The sequence below is a fragment of the Osmerus mordax genome, assembly GCF_038355195.1.
Source record: "Osmerus mordax isolate fOsmMor3 chromosome 23 unlocalized genomic scaffold, fOsmMor3.pri SUPER_23_unloc_3, whole genome shotgun sequence".
Taxonomy (NCBI): Eukaryota; Metazoa; Chordata; class Actinopteri; order Osmeriformes; family Osmeridae; genus Osmerus; species Osmerus mordax.
Window position 1 is genome coordinate 23,674 of NW_027120401.1, and position 23,324 is coordinate 46,997.

Consider the following 23,324-nt stretch of genomic DNA (forward strand, 5'->3'; position numbering starts at 1 on the left):
GGGAAAATAAATACCACTACGGCTACTGAAAAGGGTGCCTCAGAGGGCACAGATAAAATAAAAGTATCGTGGATATGCCAGGATTTTCAATAGCACCTTCTCATGCAGTGCAGCTTTATCACAAATGGCAAAGGAAGCTGTCCTGCAAGAGAGCTGTATGTAAAGTTCCAGAGTGCAGAGTTGTATTATTTTATTATCCTTCCAAAGTAATGTAATTACACCAAATTCACAGTTGGGCACACCTTGGGGCACCCAGGCAAGTTAAGCAAAAATAATACATTCTGTCTGCAAACCAACGGGAAAGCAAACATCAGTGAAATTTTAAATGTCAGCCGTTAATTTGTTTGAGCGGCTTCACTTGTAGTGGAACAGGAACACCTGTTCCCAAATCGTCTCCCCCCCCCACACACACACAACTTTGATTTCATTGCTGCACACAGATGTCCCCATTGAGATTTTAGTGCCAGTTCTCTCCATTGGAGGACACAGCCAGCAGGAATGAAAGGCAGACGGACACACATTTGCACTTTTTGAACTTTGCTTTAGTTTATATATATATGAAAACATATATATTTTATAGAAATGGAGAGTCATAATCAATCTATACTCAAATAAAGCCAAGGTTTCGAAGAAAAAAAAATGAAGAAACTTTCTTTCAGATAAAAGCTGAAGAAGTTACAAAACTTCAAATTAACTTGTAAAAGTTCTTTTTTTCTGTCAGAGCATCATCTCAGAGGTCTTATAAACACAATAACTAATATGAAATGTAATGTTAACTGGAGAATAATGATTTCCAAATGAGTCAAAGTTACCCTCGATAGTCGATATCCTTTTAATCCCCTTAACATACAGTAGCTACCCATAAACTCTCATTGGCTCCTACTCGTCAGTGTTTACCTTGGAGTTCAATCATTTCCACACAATCTGCTAGGAGCTAAGCTTATTAAAGATTCTTTTGATAGCGAGGCACAATGCTCTCCGTTGGCCAGACAAAGAGCAGATTGAGTTTGCAGACGGCAAGATCCGTGACACTTTCATGATCAAAGGGGAGCTAGCATGGAGGCGCTAACGGGAGCTCTTCCAGGGATGGGCTCTGATGTGGAGAAAGAGGCTGCTTCACAGGAAAGACGGCACCCAATACATCTTAAGGGCCATTCGCACTGCAACGAAGCTAACCACTAAGCTACATCAGTGTAGACCGTTGTTGTTAGAGCTAGCACTTACCTAGCCACTTCTGGAATTCAAGACGATGTTTGAATTCATAATAGTTACAATTAGTCAGTTGGTGCTCTTGTTCTCTGGATTGACCTGCTAAAGTCAGACCCTAGTATGCTAATGCCAAACTCTTTTTAGCTTTAGCTCTCCAAACGCTGTGACAGAGGTTTCCAGGTTAAATAGTTCTCCTTACTTCCTCTTTCTTCCTCGTACCCAGAGGACCAGCTGGTAACCTTGAAACTCCACTTGAAAGAGCAACAATGTCTTGCTGTCCAATCCCCACTAGGGCAGTGTGCCTCATTTTGGTGCTAATTAAGACTAGGTTTTTGTGATGTTTTCCAAGAGAGGGCATAATTAATGTACAGGCAGGTTTTGTACAGTTTATGTAAAATGGAAAACACTTAATTAGCTAGAGTTTTAGGTGCTGTATCACCCCCCTCTCTTTTCAAGGTACTAGAACGTGTTTGTGGTTTTGACCTTTTACTAACTCTTACATTGTTCCCGGGGTTTTCGCAGCTGCAGAAACGAGAACGCTCGTGCCGGTTTTACGTACAGGTATTTGGATTCTGTCTTTGACCCCAACTTCCTTCATCTTGTCATGTCATCCAAGCCTCACCCCTCCCCATAGCGACTGTGTTGATGGTGTTGACATATGCATATTTTTATTTGTTGTGCTGCTACTATTGCTAAATCCATATTCCTTTTGGGCCAGTCATGTGAACTTTCACCTTTAAACACAATATTAAAATAACATTGAGTATCATGTAGAATAAACATGGTCGTAAAATTGGTTTAAAGTCAAATTAAAAGGGTTACATTTCACTGGTTTGAGTAATTTTTACCTACATCCCAATTAGACCAACAGCTCCTTATCCCTTGTCATGTGTCAAGTCTTGTGAATGCACCTTCCCAGCATGATTTGGGTGCTAACCATTTTTGTATTTGATTATAAAAATATATAAACATGCCGTCATAATACTTGGTCACAATACAATATGTACAAAATTTGGCAAAGTAACTAGGTATGGGTTGCCTGGAAGGAAAATTAGGTAGAATCTGGTTATAAAACAAGACTGTATTGATCATTTAAATCACTTTGTACATTATACCAAGGCTACATTTGAGGTTTCTAAAAAAACGCCTCAGACATATCCAAATGTACCAAATATCATCTCAAAATGTGCTTCAGTATTTCAAGTAATGAGAGGATTTAGATTGAAGTTACAGTACATATGTTGTATTTATATATACACCTCTTTACAACTCAAAGGGATGTTGAAACTTCAGTATCTGTGCATGTAGAGACCCTCCATAGCTATTAATTATTATGGTGCCAGCCGGGTTCGATATTTACATGATTGTCAAAAGCTGTCATCAAAATCAATTATATGTTGACTAGAGCTGCTGAATGTGTTGACATGCTTACCCTCCAAGCAGATGGTTCCTATAGCTTACAGACATGCCTGATGTGTCTGCACAGGAATCCACTGCAACATACTTGTCGAACAACGTATTGTACAATGTATTTTGATTTGATTAAATTCCCCCAGGCTTGTAGTAAGTCACTGAAATATGTATTGGTATGTGCTTGTGCATATGGCGGTGGCCACCTCACAGTATGTCTGTATTGCGTGAGTTTGTGTAAATACACACACCTGAGGGTTTGTGTGGGTGACTGGATTTGTTTGTGATTTGTTACTTAGCTCAGGGAACTAAATTGCTAGATTAATTACAGATTAATATTTGATGTGAGGGAGTTTGTGCATGCAGATCTACTCAACGTTTCATTTCTGTGTGTATGCGTACGTTGAATGAGCAAAGTGGGATTTATTTACAGTACTGTATGTGCAACTCACCCCCCCGCCGTCTGGCAGACCAAAAAAGAAAGAACCGGAATAATGAAGCAACATCTGTGGCCTATCCGTAAAAACAGCAGCATTTATTGCATGTACCAGGCAGGCTTTGAGGGACTTCCATTGATTAGGGAAATCGGGAAATGTTTTCACCAACAGGTCCCTGGTGGTCAGCATAAGTGGGATTAGTGCAAAATAAACGGCAGCAACACCTGCCGATCCTCTCTCCCTCTGCTCGGAGACTGAGGGGAACGCCACGCACAGTCATCGCCGACAACGAGTTTGCCTTGAGAGGCGTTAAGTAAAAAAAAAAAACTGACAAGAACATAAAAAACTGCTTTCTCAGAGCGTGGGACAGAGAGAACAGAGAGAATAGCCGAGAGACGAGTAGAGAGGGAAAGAAAGCTGCCGACTGTCTGCGCACGTTGATGAGCATGTGCGTTATTGAGATTGGTGATCAGGTATCCAGCCGCGGCTGCTCGTTAGCCTCGCTGCTAATTGTGAGATGGGAGGATAGAGCAGGTGTTTGCTCTCTAATGGAGATGAGAGGAGTTTGGTTCGCCGCCTTGATTGAAGGAGTCCATCTTGTTGGTACGGAAGGGACTGAGAGCCTTGTTCATCCATTACCGCTACTGTTGCCGGGTCTGTAGGCTACAGGATCATGGTGGGGGGGGGGGGGGGGGGGATTGGTCACGTTGAAGCAAGTCACAGTCCACTCGCTTCAGTTGAACGATTGGAGAGGGAATATTGATTTAGTCTGAATTACTCACTTATTTTATTTTCGTGGATCAAGAGAGGATCTGCAGTGGGCCAAATAAATAATAGTTTTATTTTCATCTCCGGCTCTGTGGGAGCAATTGAGCCTTGATCTGGTCACAAAGACTGTCTCTGTGGCGCTATCCTCTCTCATCTACATATGCCCCTAAAGGCGGTTGTCCGTATTAGATGTTTTAAAAGGCTCTTCCTCTTAGATTTTTGAACAAACACGATCAAAATGTCACCCAGTGTTAGTTCTTTGGTGTTTTTTGTAGCTACATCTTGTTTACGGGCCATGACACTGCGGTTGGCCAATTAGAGTGATTACATCCCCGTTGCTTCAAACTGAGGTCAAACCGCAGAGCGCTGCCAGCTCAAAATGGCCGCCAACGAGGAACATTTCTTAGTGAAGCAGGCTATTTTCAGTGTGGTACGGAGAGATTGGTTATATGGTAGAAATTACTCAGCTCCCATTTGTTTTTGATCATTTCAGATCCAGAATAAAAATAAATTAGCTATCCCCACTTCTTGGCGGTAGCCTATGGGTCATAAACCTAAAGATTCAGGGAGAATATCCCAATGTATGTGGATAACTGGCTGCAGTGTCGCAGTATCAAACGACCTTAAAATGACTTGAATGCCTTGTCCAAAATTGTAATGAGATTATAAAACTTTATTGGCGGCCAATTTGTTAAAAGATGAGGTTTGTTAGGATGACCACACACCCATAAACCTTTTTTCCCTTCATTCCTTTGCAGCCCCTGCAATGTTATATGGGCCGTGTCAGTTCACTGTTATGGTCCATCTGTGATCAGTTGACAACGTTCACCAAAAAGTTTTAGTCCTGTAGACAATAAGTTTGTCTACAGGGGCTTAACTCCTTCCTTCACTTATTCACAAACTCATAAATTCATAAACTGAGTCTTTCCACATTGCAATGCAATTCAAGTAGAGTTCAAGTTTTGTTTACTGCATGATTAGTAGTTGCACAGCGTGGTTTTGTTGTTGTGGTGGGGATATTTTTCCATTCATATGTGAACACAACTATTTCTCAGATATCGTTTTTTTTTCTTTTTCTCAGCTATACAGCTGTGAACCAAGACAGTTAGCCTACTGTGGGCTATCAGCACACAGAACATGCTAATTACATGCTACCGCTAATCTGCTATCACACATTACCTTGAAATGGAACAGTATCTACAGTAGGTGTGCATGGGCATTGTAGCCTTGAGTTTTATTGACTCCAGAGTATCGATGATCATTTAGACAGCTAGACAGGAGGTTGGATCCCTCTCAAGTGATCCTATGTGCTAGCTAGAGAACAAAACAAACAAAACAACAACAACAGAACAAAATATAGCACATTATGTTTTCTTTAAGAAAAAGTGAAGGAAAAAAGTCAAGACGAGAAAAAAGAGGGACTTTTTTTTTTTTATACGATGGGGGCAAGAGACAATGCAGCAAAATGAGAAAACGGGAGCCACTTCTTTATCAGAAGTAGCAGTGTTTTCTGAGAGTAACGACTGAGTCGACAAGATTGAGGGCGGAAGGGAACGGGAACAAGAGAAACGAGCAGGTTTCAGGAGGCAGCGAGTGAAGGGCCCGCCTCGCGATTCATCCCTCTTCGGTTCCGCGAAGCCGGCACCGGGAGTTCAAGCCCAGCCAGAATCAATTTCCCCAACCTCGAGTTCATTTCATCAATCAGTGCACACACAGGTTGTCTTGGCCTGACTCCAGCTCCACGCTAATATCCCCCCTCTTCCTTCCCCTCATTGGTATAAATGACCCTTGTGACGCTACTTTTCTACCCCAGCCCTCACCTCAGCTCAGCCCCAGGGTGGTGGCTAGCTGATGATTGTCATTTCCAGATCCTCGAAGAGCAGGATGGAGTGCTTTCCCAGGCGATCGAGAGTAAGAAATACTTTAAGGTGGAGGGAAATAAAAACGGTCGCTGAAAGTTTGGAGTTGTGGAGTGAACCGGTACATTTTGACAGATTGAATGCCTGAAGTTAGGCGCCCAGACTCTACACTACACTGACTGTGCTGTGCTCCGCCCTGTATGGATGCATTCCTCTTAGCTCACTCCCTCCCATTCCCTTTGGAAGTTCTGCTTTGGAGAAAGTCTGTTTTTGTGTGGGGTTTATTGTGCGAGTGTGATTTGTGGGTTTTATTCTGTGTGTGTGTGTGTGTGTGTGTGTGTCTGTTAGCGAGTCATCCCCAGGAGTGGTCTATAGATTTCATTGGGCGGAGAGTGCTGATGGCTAGACTAGAAGCGTCGCTGCTAAGCTTAATCACTCACACTTATTTTAGTTTATTTCTCTCCTGCATCCTTAAACATGCTGGTTTTTAGAAAGTAGTCTGAAATATTAACAAGCACCATTTGGGGATGCTATGTGATGTTGTTGTTTTTAGCTCATAAATAATATAATTAGAACATGTCAAAGTGTTTTGTGGAAATAGATAAGTCCTATTTCTCCACTACTTCAATGACTAGTATTGCTGCTTTTACTTCATAGTATGGGTAGGCTACAACTGCTAGGCCTTCTACTAATATTACAAATACTACTTATGTAAATCTATGCAAAAAAGGGGGAAAGATCTGCAATTTTGAAAAAACGTTTGTCCAAAAACCTCCTGATCCCAGTCTTTAAATGACTGATAATTATTTATCCACGGGGGGCAGTTATAAGCATCACATCCTCACATTAAGCTGCTCAATCCAGTCATAAATTGACTTCTTGATTTCAATGAGGAGATTTGTGCTTGAATCCTCCCCTAATCAAAGTCATTTAGGAGTCCCATACAGTGCATTGGTAACACAAAAACTTGGATCAGATTAGTGCGATGGAATATGTTCCTCAAGTCCAATTCACTCTTCCCTCTCAACCAGAAAACCTACACCTACACACTCATCACTAACCACCGTGTTTAAAACAGACCGGGCAATGGGGGAAATATGGCAGCAGTTTGAAAACGTGATTCTTAATTGAAAAATTACAAAAATTATAAATCCAACTTTGCCGTTAATGTCAAAGGTGCAATTTGAGATGGGCTGCAGATAATGGATAATTACATTGAAGTTTGGTATCTGCCTGCCCTAAAAAGAAAGAGAGAGATGGAGAGACAGAAAGAGAGACAGAGAGATGAAGAGAGGGAGAGGAAGAGGGAGAGAGACAGCGTTTGTGCACATTGTGCATAATACATGAGTACCAGCCGGCTGTTGCTGTTTGATACCCCCTTCATCTCAGTGTACCAGTGAGTTGAATACAGTCACTCACTTCCTGTTTCCTGTCTTCAGAAGCAGGTTTATCCGACCTTAACTCCATTGCATCGTGACAATATTGCTTGTACAGTCTCATTCAACCTTTCCACAAACCAAGCAGTAAATAAATAAATAAATAATGGTAATGCAAATTATATGCCCAATTCAGTTAGGTAATCATTTCTCTGATACATGTGGCAAACTATGATAAAAGTTGTGTTATTTCTGTTTGGAATAATGCCCAGTCCATTTGATTAGTCGAGGCAGCTCTGGCGGCTTGGGCCTTGTAGCCTTAGGAGTTGTCCGCCTCCTGCTGTTCAGCAGTCTCCCAGAATCATTTCAGAAACTTGCATTCCCTTTCATAGTCCGCTGATCAAGAAAAGGAACCCCCTCTTTGCTCAATTCCCACTGTCGTATCACCATATACTGTGGCTGAGGGATAGCATTTCCCCCCTTTAAACCATATGGAGTGTTCCCCCCTCGCTCAGCTTCTGATTCTCACTGACTCCAGCTCAGGATCAAGCACAACGTCCATCTTGGACTTGCGAGAAACGTCTAACTCGGTCTTTGATATGGGATATCAGAAAGGGCTTTGAGGATTCCTTGAAATGATTAATTATTCTTTCCGAAGGCGCCCTGTTCAACGGTTCAAGTGAATGTTTGCATAGTTGCTTTGAAAAGTAAGAACGCCTACAACTGAAAGTGTTTGAACACCTGATGGATAAAATTAACTCCTGTACCTGCGTTTTGTTCCGATGTTAGGAGAAGTAAGATGAATAGATTTGCCTGACCAATTAGCATTCTATTCATGAGTCTTGCCATTGGCGTTCTAAATCTTTAATTGCTCTAGATTTCTCATCTTGTCTTCCCAGTGATATTTGTCATGCTTCCCTGATTGTTATAGTGGGATTTGGGGAGGAATAATGGATGTTTAACGATATTAATAATCAATCAGAGTAGTGGCCCTGTTAAGTAGCCGACAACAGAAAAACCTTGTACAACCATTTGCTTGTCATGGGCTGTAATCGCCTCTGGCTAGGTTGTTTGTATGAATGTGTTGTTGCTGCATGGAGAGTCATGTGCTTTGAAAGGAGTGCATTGTAATGCGGGATTCACTTGACGCCTTGTGTCTAGATTTCTCGACTAATTTTCCTCAACACATTTTAGTGGCCACCTTAGTTCAGTCTTCATTACGATTTGGGTTTGGGGAAAAAGCTCATTCTAACCACATCTTTAAATGAGTTCCTCGACCACTCTGAATATGTGCACTTGTAGTCTGTAATTGAGTAGGTATGCCTGGCCCTGCCTGGATGACCTATAGGGCAGGAACGTGTCCTGTTTATGGATATGGAGGGAGCTTATGTCACCAGCCCCCCCCCCCCCCCCCCCCCCACCTCACACAGGCCAGCCGTGACCCAGACATCCGTGTGTAATCTGTGTCGTCCTTGTTCCTAGCCCCATTAGTCACCCGCTTTGGCCACAAACGACCCCATTTGATGTCTCATTACTCATACCATTCCTCAACCCATCCCCTGACCCCGACTCCCGACCCTACCAAACAAACCCCACCCCGAGCCTTTGTTAGCATGCATGGGGCTAGCGCACCACTAACCCCCCTCGTCTGCTGTTGGGTTGGGTGGCAGGCGATGGTGGAGACGGTGAACAACCTGCTGCAGCCCCAGGCCCAGGCGGCGTGGAGGGACCTGAGCAGCGGGGAGCAGCTCCGCGCCGCCACCATGCTGCTGGACACGGTGGAGCAGGGGGCCTTCGTCCTGGCGGACAACCTCCTCAAGACCGACATCGTCCAGGAGAACACGGACAACATCCGTAAGTGAACGATTGGTCCGTTTTGTGCGGATTGGTTTTGGTCCCCTCGGTTTTCGGGTCCACGGTGTATAAGTGAACAGTGTGCAGTTGGGTTTTGTTTGTTTTCAGAAGCGAGCGTGTTTGTCAACCAACCGAGACACGGCCTCGTAGGTACTTATTTGTCACTCACATTCCATGTCAACAAAATAATACAAACGAAATAATGACTGAAAAATTAAAGGGAACATTTGTTGCAGCAATACAGGGTTGAACACAGCATATTTGCCTTTCATCCAATGAGACAAATATTAGCCTTGTTCACTCCAATTCTTCCAGCCCCCTGTAATAATCAATTTATCCAAACTAAAATGATAGGCTATCAAGTTCTCCCATGGTAGATGACAGCTCTGCTCTCTCACTCTGTAAAGCACTCCAATGCCACCCGTAAGACTTCAGTGTAAGGTTACCTGAGTGCACCTCATAGCCATTGATCCAGGGTGCTCTACCATCGACCATTAAGCTCCAGAGACGTCGGGACAAGTGAAGGTCAAAGTCCCCAAGCCTCTGGAAAGGTCACGTTCAGCAGGGTTGCCGCGATTGACCCTTCTGGTGGTGGTTGCAGCTAAAAAGACGCAATTAGCTCATGTTTCTGTTCTTCTGGATTCCGAGGTTGTATAAAAGCCATTGATGCTGGTGCTGGATCAATGCTAAATGCCCTAATCTTCAGGCTATACATGTCCATGGACATTATTAGAGATATTCGAGCTAATGTGGGCTTTGCCTTACTTGTCCTTTGTATCATAAAGCCCTGTAGCCCTAAGATCGTTCATGCAAATAATGTAGCCGTATTTAAAGTGTATGATTCTGTGTCTACCCTCATTCCTGGAGAGAAGTCATTACATTACCCTCTAAGCACAAATCACTGGAAATTGTCTCTTCTTTGATGGTTTTCCAGAAGTCTGTAGTTTGCAGTGGTATGCTGTGCGCATGTATTTATCACGTTTAGATTTTTTTAAGAGAGGAAACATAACAAACAAGGACAGAACCTGTTTGTTTAGGCATCATGATATTGTACCGCCCTCAGACACCAGGGAAGGTAATGTTATGATGTATCGGACTTGCGCTTATGGGATGGGATTTTTTTGGTTCCTGCTGCCATGGCAACCAAAAAATATAGGTCTGCCAAGTGAGAAGGGGTAAGCCAGCGTAAGGGGAATTAATAAAATGTAATTCTTTGTATCCGGCACTCAATTCATACGAGTATTAAGCAGATTCTCGCCCTTGTTTGGAGAAAGGAGAAAAATGGCTCCCCCTCGACTTCCCACATGGCTCTTTTGTTTTTTACATCCCGCAAGACGGGCAGTGGGTTAATCATGCCATGATGACATATTTACAAGGCCTTTAGTTTTGTGTTTGCTCTGGTAAGTTTGGCTGGCATTGTGGCATCGTTTGAAGCTCTGGTCCCTGATGTCAGTCCTGCAGGTCGATTGACAGACTCACAAAATGCAAGTGCCCACTGCGCCAGCTAATGACTGCTCTCTCCGAAAAGATTGGTTGGAATACCGGTCTTTTCTCCTGTCCGTCGAGTGTGTGACTGCATGGGTGTTGTACCTCTCTTCCACAGCTGCAGGGACATTTGTCTGCGGCGTGTGTGTCTATATGTGTCTGTGAGCGCAGTGTGTGCATGTTTCTGTCTTCGAACGCCTGTGTGTGTCTTGTGCGTGTGCACAGGAGTTTGTGTGCATCTGGTTTAATTCCTGATTGCCAGTATGTTTATTTGTTGTATATCAATCTCTCACCGTTAATCTCATAAAAATATTTTGCCCGATTACTGAGATATTTGAATGCCTCCCTGCAGGCACAGCATTAGCTACCTCGGGTGTACCATGCCTCAATCCACTCCCAAGCTGTTTTTAGCAGTTCATCCTGCGATGAAAAACATTCCGGTGAGTCAAAGGCAGGGATGGAATCTTTGGATTGTTCGTTATCTGCAGTATTGTCTCAACTAAGTTGAAAAGGACCACATCAACATTACTAAAGAGTCCCATCCACTATTGTACGGCATCAGTGACTCAGTTCTAATGTGGGAGTATTCACCGCTTTTGAAAGGGAAAGCGTGGATTTATAATCTACAGTATTTTGGGAGTTGACCTTGGTATGAAAGAGATAAAAAAAAGGGGGGGGGGGTGAGGAAGTTAAACTTGGCTTCAAAGGAAGTATGTTCATTAACATAGCAACTTTTCCAAATGTCAGTTCAGATTCTCAAAGTATAAAAATATATATACATCTAAAATACAAATTCCATGCAATATTCTTTTCAGCAGTGGCTCAATTTGCATGCGGCGCTTCACATGAACAGTAACGGGAGCAGCAGATGAGTTGAAGCAGGCCCCTTGCAGGGACAAGGAGGAACCGTTCCTCCCACACGCTGAAGCAAAAACACAGTATCGATCACCGAACCCGTTTCAGACGAGCCCCCATCATCACCTTGTTTTCCTGTGTTTTATGGCGCTGGAGCCTTTGAACTAGAAATGAGTCGGTTGCCTCGGTCCCAACAGCTGTTCCTCCAAACACCACATCCGTCTCTACTTCCTCCTCTCGTCTCTTCATCCCCTTGGCTTCCTATTTTCTTGGCGGGGTGAAAAAAGCCACCATCTATAATGATTTAGTGGAAGCCAGGAATGTTGCCAGTTTTCTTTTTACCACCTGTACTCGGTCTCACTCGAAAGATTAGGTCTGGGGAGACCGTAACCCAGCGTGACGCCTGCGTCGAGGTGAGCAAGGTGCAATCTCTCCCCGGCCTTTGAACACCGGAGAAGATACTTCACTCCGCACGCCGAGGGACGTCTGATTACTTCCATCAATTATATCTGAGAGCAGCCTGCATGAATAAGAGAGGGGCTGCCCTGCATCATGTTTGATGTTTGTGGACACATACAGAGGTGCATGCTGGGAAAGCAAGTTTAAAAAGCTTTCACGCAGGCCCGACAAGCATCTTTGATCAGGTGCCTCTAATTGTATTGTTTTTATTATCCCCCCCACAAAAAAAAAAAATTCTCCCTCGTCGGCTTTCAACTCTAACTAACAAGACTGAAGTGCTGTTGTGAATACAGTCGGGCCTGTCGATGTTGAAAGGCTAAGCTAAGCTATTGTTTGGGGCTAACAGGCTCTGGTAGATGTACAGAGCGAGCCGTGACAGGCCTGTGTTTCAGAGCGTGCGTAACATGGTGCACAGCCCCAGCTGCCATCGCTGGCACCGCATGTGGCCCGCTGAAGTTTCACACCTCACAATTATATCTTCTTTTGACAAAAAAAAAATGCCTTTGCAGTGTACTATATGTTGTGTGTGTGTGTGTGGATTTGGAGTGTGTGTTTGTGTGTACAGTGCATGGAGTTTTTGTGTATGTTTGTGTGTGAACCCATGGCAGATGATTAGGGTAGCTTAAAATAATTGTACCGCCTACTCTCTGCCTCTGTGTCCTTGCAGAGCTGGAGGTAGCCCGGATGAGCACAGATGGGAACCTTCCAGATCTTAAATTCCCACAAACTGGTGGCCATGGCAACTCCATTCACTTATCAGCAAGCACCTTGAAACAACATGGGAGAAATGGTAGGTATCCACAATGCACCTTAAATTGTCTCAATGGATACGCAACCTAGACATTGTTGTCTCTTAAATGTGAGTGTACTTTATGAAAGAAGCGGAAATGCCAGCAACCTGTTGAATTGTGAACAGGTTACAGACATGTAACCTTGTACATCTGTGTTCGTAGAACTATTGGTGGCTGACTACTCACATTATGTGCATGTAAACAGTTGGTTCAAAGAGCACAGAATAAGTCTTGACAGTGTTGCGTGGCCTCAAAGTTCTCCATTGTGACCAATCATTTAGCCTTTTGTATAAACAAAGTCCATCACATTTACATTTAGCAGATGCTCTTTTCCAGAGCGACTTACAGTTAGTGGAGGGACATTCTCCCCGAGGCAAGTAAGGAGAAGTGCCTTGCCCAAGGACACAATGTCATTTTGCACGGCCGGGAATCGAACCGGCAAACCTAACCGCTCAGCCATCTGACCCCGCATGCTCATTCAATCTTGCAGATGCAGTCAGTCAGTCGCTCGCTCATGGTTACTTTCTGGCTCACTCCCTCCCTCACACGCACACACAAACACACACCATGTTATTTTGAGGTGGCGATTTTTTAAGCACAGTGCGTATCGTGACATACAGCCCCGCTCCCTTCTGACTTGTGAACAGTAGAGGGTCCCTGGAAACTGAATTAGTCATATTCAAGCACCGATCCTGAGCAGTAACGAGCCCATTGTGCACAACACAGGCCCATCCTGCGGCACTCCACACACTGTTATTTGGACGTTATTACTCGCTAATGCAAATAGGCACTCTGGACCAGATCAGCCAGGCTCGAGGCCTACCAATACTCGCCGAGTCATTACAGCCAGACAGAAGATAGCCCCCCTCATCCGGAGGTACGCAGCGCAAATTGTTTCCCTTTCGTGGGAGTGAGTGATCCCAGACACCGCAGGAGGCAACCGGCTTTCATATCAGCTCTCTTGGGGGGGGGGGGGGGGATACAGCGTGGAGCGAGCGTGAGTGGGAGAGAAAGGAAAGAGGGGCTGTTTCCATGCCGACGTTTTTCGACAGAACCGTCCATGAGAGGCCAGGGGAAAGTGGTCGTGTTTAAACCACTCGGAGTTTGTCTCGATAACATCCTCAAAAGACAATTGGAAATGTTTTGTCTCTCCCCCCCCGACCCCCCTCTAATGTTTCCATTGAAGCACAGGAAATACCTTTATGCCGTTTTGCACCTATTAACGTATCAAAAAGATCCCCCTTGTGTGTTTACGTGCTGTCCGTTCTTTCCAGGTTCTAGAATAACAAGCTGCCCTCTCTCTCTCCGTCTCAGGCGAGATCCGGATAGCCTTCGTCCTCTACAAACACATCGGGGCCTACCTCTCCACAGAGAACGCCAGCATGAAGCTGGGCAGCGAGGCCATGGCCACCAACTACTCGGTCATTGTCAACTCAGCCGTCATCACCGCGGCCATCAACAAAGACACCAACAAAGTCTACCTGTCAGACCCGGTCATCTTCACGCTGAAACACCTGCAGGTGAGCCGGCGTACCCGAAGCTCATCCTCGTGGAGGCCAGAGCTCCTTAGTGTGGAGGTTTTGCAAATGTCATGGGTCCCAAACATCCGCATTTAAAGCCGCGGTGCTGAATTCCAAGCGTTCCAAGTGTCACTCCCCGATATAGTGAATGACATGAAGCACATTCAAAGCACTTCACATGAACCCCGGATTGAAATAAGCTCGAGGATCTCCCCAATTCCCAAAGCGCTCTCAATTTTCCCCCAACATCATGCTTACATTTGATTGAAGGAGCTGGTTATGGGGACCAAAGTTTGACGAGCAGTTCTTCCTGGACTGATGGGGATTTGTTTTTGCGTCTGATCCGCTTCTCCCTCATTTGTTTCTGAGCAAATGGGTCACATGTGTCAAAACTGGGAGGCTGAACAAATATCTTCGTTCTATTGGGAGTCCCCAGAGGCTGGTTAGTCATAGCATGGGAGAGCTCCTCACCGCCTCTCCCCCCCCCCCCCCCCCTTCTGCATTATCTCCCTCTCGCACGACTCAGTCAAAACAGTCCCGCTTAGTCTCCCCGCGACGCCTCCAGCGATTATTAGGCAGGTTGAAAGACCTTGAGATATTTGCAGAAGGGGCTTTGTGTTCTGGTGTGTGGGAGGGACCTCCCTTCAGTGTCTGAGGTGTGTGTGGAGTGGGGGGGAGGGGGGGAGTGAGAGGGAGCGAGAGAGGAAAACGAGAGAGATAGCTTATGGCTTTTTAAATGAAAATGGGGAAATGTCAAAATGGGGGTCACCGCTGTTATTGCCACGACCCACCTGCTTTTCAGTTTAATTCGTGGTTTGGAGAGACAGCTTGGTTCAAACTGTCAGGGAATAATGTAGGGGCACAACCATTTTAATACCCTTGTCTCACTCAGATGGACTAATCTCAATAAAGCACTGCCCTTGTGGAAGTGTACTTGGGTTCCTGGACTCCTACTGCACTTTGGAGAGCGTGCAGGAGAGCAGAATACCTGTCTGTTTGGTCAAAGTGGGTCCAAATGATGAAGCTTACTAAAGGTTTTCTCATAACGGTGGATATGCCAGCCCATGCTTATGTAAAGGTTGCCGCAGCATCATATAGCCGTCGCCCTAAATTCCTATTTTCCACGGTGACAGAGCGTGACCACACACTAACCTGATGCAAGTCTTCTTTTTCTCCGGTCTGGTCATAAACTGTTCCTGTCAGAAAAGGTATGAGGACTCTTGCCATTTACCACGCCACGTGTTCCTCCTTTGTTCCTTGCCCTACAATTAGCACCCCCCCTCACCTCACCCCCCCCGCCATCCGACTCTCCACCACCCTCATAGACGTGGGGGTTTGGATCAGTGCTCCCAAGGGACCACACTGTCCCCCAGTTATTGTTTCGCTTCCACGCCTCTGCCTTTAATGGACCAATTAAAGTCGTTAACGCTACGGAAGGTCATCTCGACCACTTTCCCTGGAATACCCCGATTCCAGGTCGACTCGGCCGTGCGGAGGGTAACTCAATCAGTGGGAAATTTATGTCCGTAGAGGGAATCTCTTCAACCGATTAAGTTGTAGGTGTAGCAATGTAGCGCAGTTGAACAGGTTGGCAGTTGCACCAAAGACAATTCCAGGATAGGTCCCAGTTCTCTATTAACTTCCTCTGAAGTGTGCCCACACATTGATTTTAAGAGCAAATGCAGTGTATTATCATGAGCTCCTACCCCTGTGCAACGCTTTCAGAACCCATTTGGGAGACGGCACAAGTGCACAAAGCAGGGACCGAAATTTGGGATTACAATTCAGCGCTAGTTTTCAGGAGCCATCAAACAAAGCTTTTGATAATTACCTCAAAAAAAGCTAGAGAGAGATTGTCCTTGTTAGAAATGTTTCATGTATGAAAAACTTATTTCTGCGCAGTCTTTTGTTTGTGCCATATGTCAGATGTAGTGTCCTAGTGACGGTTTTAAAATATCTAGCGAACTAGCAGGAGGAGCTCGTCGTTAAGCCTCACTGGCTGGCAGAGCTAGCGTTGACGGCCATTAAACAGCAGGAAAAAGTCGCGAGGCAAAGGTTACAGGGAAAGGTAAAAAAAAACACGATGAAAAGCCATCTCAGCTCTGCTTGACGCCCTTTAAATTCAACAACCCACAAGGAAAAGAAAGAGTTGGCTATTTTATATTCGATAAAAGTGGACGGTAAAATAAGAACGCTACATGGTACTGGCTAATGTCTCTAAGTATCCACCATTGGTGCCATTTTACCCCAATGGTGGTATTGGAACATGAGTCGACCTACAGTAAATTTGTTCCATTAACTCCTGCTTGTTCAATGTTTGTCTCCCTTGTTCCGCGCAGCAGTCGGAGGAGAACTTCAACCCCAACTGTTCCTTCTGGGGCTACTCCAAGAAGACCATGACTGGTTACTGGTCAACTCAAGACTGCAGGTTGCTAGGCACCAACAGGACACATACCACGTGTTCGTGCACACACCTGACCAACTTTGCTGTCCTCATGGCTCATGTGGAAGTCAAGGTAAGGCAACATCGAGTGTTGAATCCAAATATGCAAGCTCTAAGCGCAGACAATCCATTGTGGAAAGGTGGATTTACAAAACGAGCCAATGAACATACGTTAGTGAATAGCACTAAAGGATTGCTTTGTTCTGTGTACTTTTTGTCTCCACTTCTTCATATTCCGTGGGATTTTATTGCATCAAATTCTAAATAAACGACCTTCGCAAATTCTTTAAATGCAGAGAGGCATGTTTTTCCCCCTGAAAGCTTTACAAATTTCCTTTCAAAGTGCTGAGTTTGAAGACATTCTTAGTGTGAAGTGTTTATTCAACGTGGTTTCCTGACACTGTTCGGCATGGCCATTGCACCACTCACGTTTAGGTAAAACAGACCTCTGTGAGGCTCAAGCTGAGGCGTGACCCTTCCTGCCCACCTCACTCACACACAGACTGGCTGTCTTCAACGCCTGTTCATGAACGTTTCAGGACCCTTTTTTTTCTCTCCAAAGCGACCGAGCGTGAGCTGCATTTATCGATGGAACAACACGCATATGGTTCTTGCTAGCTTGTTGTTTGTTTACTCTAGTTAGCTCAGCTACCCCCACTGCTATGTTCACATCCCTCCCGGCTATCATCCAAGCTTCCTTTCATCACACCGGTGTCGATAACTGCTAACTGTTCCGTTTAGATTTTTGTTTTATTTGCTATTTCCTTGGACTTCGGTTCCATGAGAGGTCAAGCCTTCGGAGTATTACATTCACACTGCAGAATTGAGCCAAATCGTATTTTTGCTTCACCCTTGGTAATTTTGACACGTATCGGGTTTTTTTTCTTTCTTCAAAAGCTATTAAATATGTGACTAAAAGCTCAATTTTAAATATGTAGTTTGACTCTTTTTCATAAGTTCTATTTGGCTGGGGGGGGGAGGTGAACAGAAATTGGTTTGTTTTCTCACTGCACTGCTGAGTACTTCATTGCCTACGCTCTTCAGGACAACAATATACAAGAGGGGACAATAAAGAGATGTCTGACAGAAGTGAAGTGGAAAGGATGCAAGCAGATGGAGAGACGAGGAAAACAAAAAAACAAGGGAGAGATACAATCAGAGTTGTGAAGATTGCCACATCGAAAGATTGGCCTCTCGTTTGTGCAGGGCAGCGGCGCCAAGTGGCATAGTCGTCCACCCCCGGGGGGGGAGGATGGTCGTGTTGAAAAGGGGACGAGGAGGAGAAGCTGGAGGATGAGGGGGGAGGTATATCCTGCCTGGTGACAGACAGTGAGATTGCTTCTGTGACAGGGAGTGTGAGGAGCCCAGTGCTGACGGGGTCCAGCTCCGGTCTCTCTGACGTGTCCTCTCAGCCAAGGCTAGGAGGAAGGAGGGACGACTCTGTCATGTCTGTCCCAGTTGGCCCAAGGCCACGTCACCCCCCAGCTCCCCAGCTCTGGGGCCTTCCTTACCCCTCAGAACACACACACACACACACACACGTGCACGCACACACACGTACACACAGACACACACAAATCAAACCGAACCCCCGTGGGCTGAAGGGTGTCTCACCCCTAGCGAGCAGGAGTCACTGTGTGTCACTCAGCTGTTTGGCTCTGGGGTGCGGTCTGGGTTTCTTCAGCTGAGCCCTGCATACAGAGGGATGGGGAAGAATGGAGTCTTTAGAAAAGAGGGCGGGGGGGGGGGGACAGAAAGGGGAAGAGAAACGACAGCTTTGTTCAATTATTGGAACCCCCCCCAGATGCTGGTGATGTTGCTTTCGGGGGCAAAGTGGACAGTAGTTCCAAAGTGGAAAGCGATGGCGGTTCCCTCTTACTCCCCTTTGAAGTGACTTTCTGCACTCTTTCTTCAGAATAAAAGGCAGCTTGTTTTTAAGTTTGTGTCTGCGGCGTGTGTTCGCAAGCGTTTTCTTTTCTGTGTGACATAATGCCTTCAGGCGCTCTGTACGGGAGCCAGCGAGCTGGGGTCGGGGTGGCTGTGTGTTTGGTCTCCATGGGAACCAAACACACCCTCGTCCGATTTCTCAGCATCGTTAGCTAGAAGCCGTTGCCCTCTCAGCTAGAGATATTTGTTCTATGTCTTGTTTATATCTGGGGACATTGGCAACAGGGTAAAATATGGAGAGAGAGAGAGAGAGAGAGAGAGAGAGAGAGAGAGAGAGAGAGAGAGAGAGAGAGAGAGAGAGAGAGAGAGAGAGAGAGAGAGAGAGAGAGAGAGAGAGAGAGAGAGAGAGAGAGAGAGAGAGAGAGAGAGAGAGAGAGATAAAAAGGTTGTAATATCTACTCATTCATACTCGATATACATACTACTTGATAATTGATTGTTCCAATCCTCATTACCGCTTTCACCACCATGAGAATTCAGTGTCCTCTATTTGGGATGATGGACGGCTTGTTCTACTTGAAGCTAAAGTTTATGCTATGTTTACAATGTTTCTTATCTTGTGTCAGAGCTAATTGACCCTTCGTGTATTCTACTTTCTCTCTCTCTCTCTCTGCTTTTGTTAAATTGTCTTCTGTGATTAATGATACAATGTTTAGCCTTGTAAACTCAGAGCTAATAATCTGTGATATCTCATTATCTGCAGTACGCTTAGAGGTAACACTGTACATAAACGAAACATCAACTCTGAGTAGCCTATTCTTGTTGACTTCGAGCGCAGATTCTGAAGTGAATCAACATCTTATTAGCGAGTGTAGAACCGCGACGTGTCGTGTTCATAACACAGACTGAAGCGGCTCTCACATCTGCGCCTGCGGTATGTTTCTGACACGTTTGCTGAGAGGAGCACCTAAGAGCCACGTGAACTTCTAACCTTCAAAGTTTCTAATAGATGTCAAATGAGTTGAGTTAGCTAACAAGGTAACTCTCAAGAAGAAGTGCCCTCCTCGCCTATCTTCTCCACTGCCCACTCATGCTCTGATATAGGCCTACCACATAGATACTTTGAACTTCATGCATGTGAATATTGCACTCAGCTCTATGGAGGAATAATCAGTCTCCGCAAACACCAACTCTCATAGGGTTTAATTATGTTGCAAGTCAATTATAACCTTTATGAACTTCTAATGTCTAAATCTTTGATCTGTGCCAAAGGAGAGAAGAAAAAAAAACTAAGATGCAAGTTATTCAAAATATAACTGTATAGACCATGGGCTAGAGTGCTGTAACGTGCTGCAATATTGCACAGTTGTTGTCCCAGGTAGATGAGGTAAATTGATGTTGTTTGTTTTTCTCCGTTTCTTTTCTTCTTACATGTTATCATTCCTGCTTAGCATATGGTTTCATCACCTCAAGCTGTTGGGTTGTGCAGGTTCAATGGCTCGCTCGGCGTAGAAGAGAGAAGCGTTCTCTACCACTTTGTTCTCAGGACAGCATGTTGGCTCATCTGTTAGTAGTTCTGGAGGACTTTATCTCAGATCATTCCGCACACACACAAACACACACAGACACCGCACGCTCATACTCCTCTCTCCTGTCAAGGATCTGTCAACGACGGAGAAAGATGCATCTGTCACTGGGCCGTTCGTAGGGGAATCGAGTTCTGTCAGGCTCGTCTGTCTCACCTCTCCTGCCTTTTGTGAGCTAACGTAAGCTAGCTCGAGCACGGAGAGGATGTGGCCTCTGTCAACCCTTGCTGCTCGTGTTGGGAAAAGTGTGGCTGACGACCCACACAAACGAGTCAAAGCAAACATGGAGGAACTCCAGGTGCGTGTTAGTCAGAGACCAGGTGGAGTTTGGTGTCTCCCAGAAAGAATAGCTAACATGTTTTCCAGTTGGAAGGAGAGAGGTCTCTTAATCTATTTGCACTTTGCATTTGCATCTGCTGCACTTTTTGACATAATGACACTTAAGTCTCCTTTAGTCTGACTTTGGAATGCCAACGTTGTAACCTGTAGTTATGTCTGAGTGGATTTATCCTAGCTCTCAGGTAAGGCTATGGATTATGAATAGAGTTTATGGATTACCCAAAGCAAGTCAATACAGGTGGACCGCATTACCCAGCGCTGACTAGTACACGATGTAGACATGATGTCAGCTTTCTGAGGTTGTCACTTTTGAGATCTCTCTTTGTTGCAGTCTGAGCAAAAGGATTTGATGGATAAACCCAACCGGATAAAATTAAATTAAATAAAAAAAGTCTTAAGACTCCAACCCAAAGTATTCAAGGATACCATGGATCAATACTTGGCAAGAGATACTTAAAACATTGAATTTCGCACCATCTCACCCACCCAAGGCAGGACTGTGTGAACCATCTTATTAAACCATCCCCTTCAAATTTAAGCCGCACTTTTGCCAAGATGTCCTTAAGGGGGTTGTGAAGGTAATGTTTAAGTGGGGGCCAATGCACTATCCAGCTAAGAAAGATAGACCTGCCCTTCTTCAGACTATGGGCCATTACTTAGGTGATGTGTGCGTGTATGTACGTGTGTGTGCCTACGAATGTTTGAGAGAGATAGAGAGAGAGAGTGTTTGCCCCAGGGTAATATTGAACCACCTGTCAGCCCCTCCAATCCCTGTGGACCAGCAGGTATAAATCAATGATGCTCTTTGGGGCTGATGGAGGGTGAGATGCATGAAGACCATACATCAGCCCCTTGAAGGGACGTCTTACACACACAGTCACTGCGACCGCTTGGCCTGACAAGTTCAGGACCACTGTCAATTGCAAACTGTCATACTATCTAGGATGGTATGCATCACATTTAGGTTCAAATTCAATTGTAAGAACCAGGAAGAGTTAGGAAGGGATAGAAAAATGTAATGCGGATAAAAGTTTGTGATCTCAGTTACTCACTGGAAACCACTAGGTAAGAACACATTTATTTTTGGCTTAGATATATTCCCCTCTGGAAGGCCACACAAGCGGCAAGCACAGGCATTATATCACAGTTATGGTACAACATAGCAGACCATCCCATGAATCCGTTAGCTCGATGCGCTGGATGTAAACTCCCATCATGCACCTGGGCGTTCCCCCGCCAGCCCCTTTAAAGGCGAGGACTGGGCGTCGGCCTCTGATTCATGATCATCCCGGACGCTGTTCCTTCCTGTAGCGGTCATAAAGAAGCCCCCTGGAGATTGGTGACAGGCCCGGCGACAGAGTTTGGATTGGCCTCATGCTCTGAGGAGTTGTTTTAGATATAATTGAATGAAATCCTCTCTCTTTTTGATTTTTTTTCCTTCTTTTTTTCTCTCCGTCTTTCTCCATCTATAATTGGAGTTAAGATCCAATACGTTCCTGTCATTGTATTACGTAATTTAAGGCACAGAAAATAAAGAAAACTTTTGTATCCATCAATTCTATGGCATCGCTTTCAAAGTGACCTTTACTTTTCTTATTTTTTTTAACGTTTTTTTGTTTTACCTTAGTTTCGCTCACACCTCAAACACAAGTCTGACACTAACACAATGAAATCAAGAAGACCAGGTGTATTTGAGAGGTGAGAATTGCGGGGGCGGCGCATGCGAGACCTCACCCCTAGCAGGTGATACAGAGAGCAGTTGTCAGGTAAACACCCGGGTGTCTCTCTACTTGACAACCAGGAAGCCCTCCTCCTCTGGGTTCCACGCCGAACGGTAGGCGAGACGGCCTCATGAGGCCTCCGCCTGGAAAGACGCAATAAACGCGTTAAAGAAATAAAGAAACGTGAGAGATTGGAAGGCAGAGTGTGCATCATCAATCCCCTCTTTCTTTTTTACTCTTTCTTTGTTTTGCCACATGACTGGCAGCCCATCCCTGAGCCACAGTGAGGTGATTTCCGGAAAAAAATGACAAGCCTCTGCTTTGGGGACCTGTGTCCCCTCTCTGTGAGAAGTGTCACGAGACTGAGACGAGGTTCTGCGATTCTGCCGTGTAATATGACATTCCCACACGGCGCTCCGGAATATTCCCCAGCTTTCTGCCGGCCAGTATTGGCAGGAAGTGCCATAGCAATCATCCAATGTCCTAGAACAAAGAGAATGCTCCACAGTAAATCCATCAGAGAGGTGTGTGTGTGTGTGTGTGTGTACACCCTTTTCCCACCACCTCCTCCAGACCCAGTCCCCTGACTAAAGGTGAGACTGGGATGGATAGAGCCTGCAGTCTTTGAGCAGCCACCTTATAGAACTACCAGAGGGACCTTTTAGAACACCCACCATCTGCCACCCCCCCACTGCATGATACCTTTATAGCTCAGTCAAGCTGAAACGCTGGCGCCCCTGCAAACACACATCACACACTTACCCATGCACACATTGATGACACACACACAGAGCCTCACACACACACACTGCTGCCTGCTCTCAACTACTCCCCACTTACACACACACACACACACAAACGCACACTGCTGCCGCTTTACATCGCACCGAGCCATCCCCCTCATGTATACACAATGGCTCATCAGGCAGCCAAATCAAAAGAGCTCCTCTCCCCAGACTCCGCGAGCAAGTCAACTGTTATCGTACAGCGCGGCCCCTTAATGATGAGCATCTGCTCCCCCTCGCTGCTGGCGTTAGCCGCGCCTTCACCCTCTGCTCTGCCGTCATAAGTTTCACCACAGTAACGCGGAAAAGCCTCCTTCAAAAGCTCTCCTCACACCCGTGCCCCCGTGCACGGAGAACATTGCTGACTGCGCTGGAAATCTGATGTAAAGCAGTGCTTGTTTGGTGAAAAGAGATACGCTATGCTTTTGCAAGGCTTTTTTTTTCTTTCCTCAGAGTAAGCAAACATTTTCTTATGTGGGCCACAGTAAGGCGTGGATATTTGGTTCAACCGCTATAGCACGGCATTTAGTATCAGCTTCA

At 45.3% G+C, this 23,324-nt stretch overlaps 1 protein-coding gene across 1 annotated transcript in view; it reads left to right on the plus strand.

Moving 5' to 3' along the window:
• LOC136938980 (adhesion G protein-coupled receptor L3-like) overlaps nucleotides 1-23,324 on the plus strand; it is a gene marked incomplete at its 5' end in the record, with an annotated part of 68,532 nt that overhangs the window by 18,525 nt on the left and 26,683 nt on the right. The window contains 4 exons of the mRNA XM_067231846.1: nucleotides 8,730-8,913; nucleotides 12,380-12,502; nucleotides 13,818-14,023; nucleotides 16,363-16,539. Of these exons, the coding sequence (XP_067087947.1) occupies nucleotides 8,730-8,913; nucleotides 12,380-12,502; nucleotides 13,818-14,023; nucleotides 16,363-16,539 (690 nt within the window). The remainder of the gene's footprint in view (nucleotides 1-8,729; nucleotides 8,914-12,379; nucleotides 12,503-13,817; nucleotides 14,024-16,362; nucleotides 16,540-23,324) is intronic.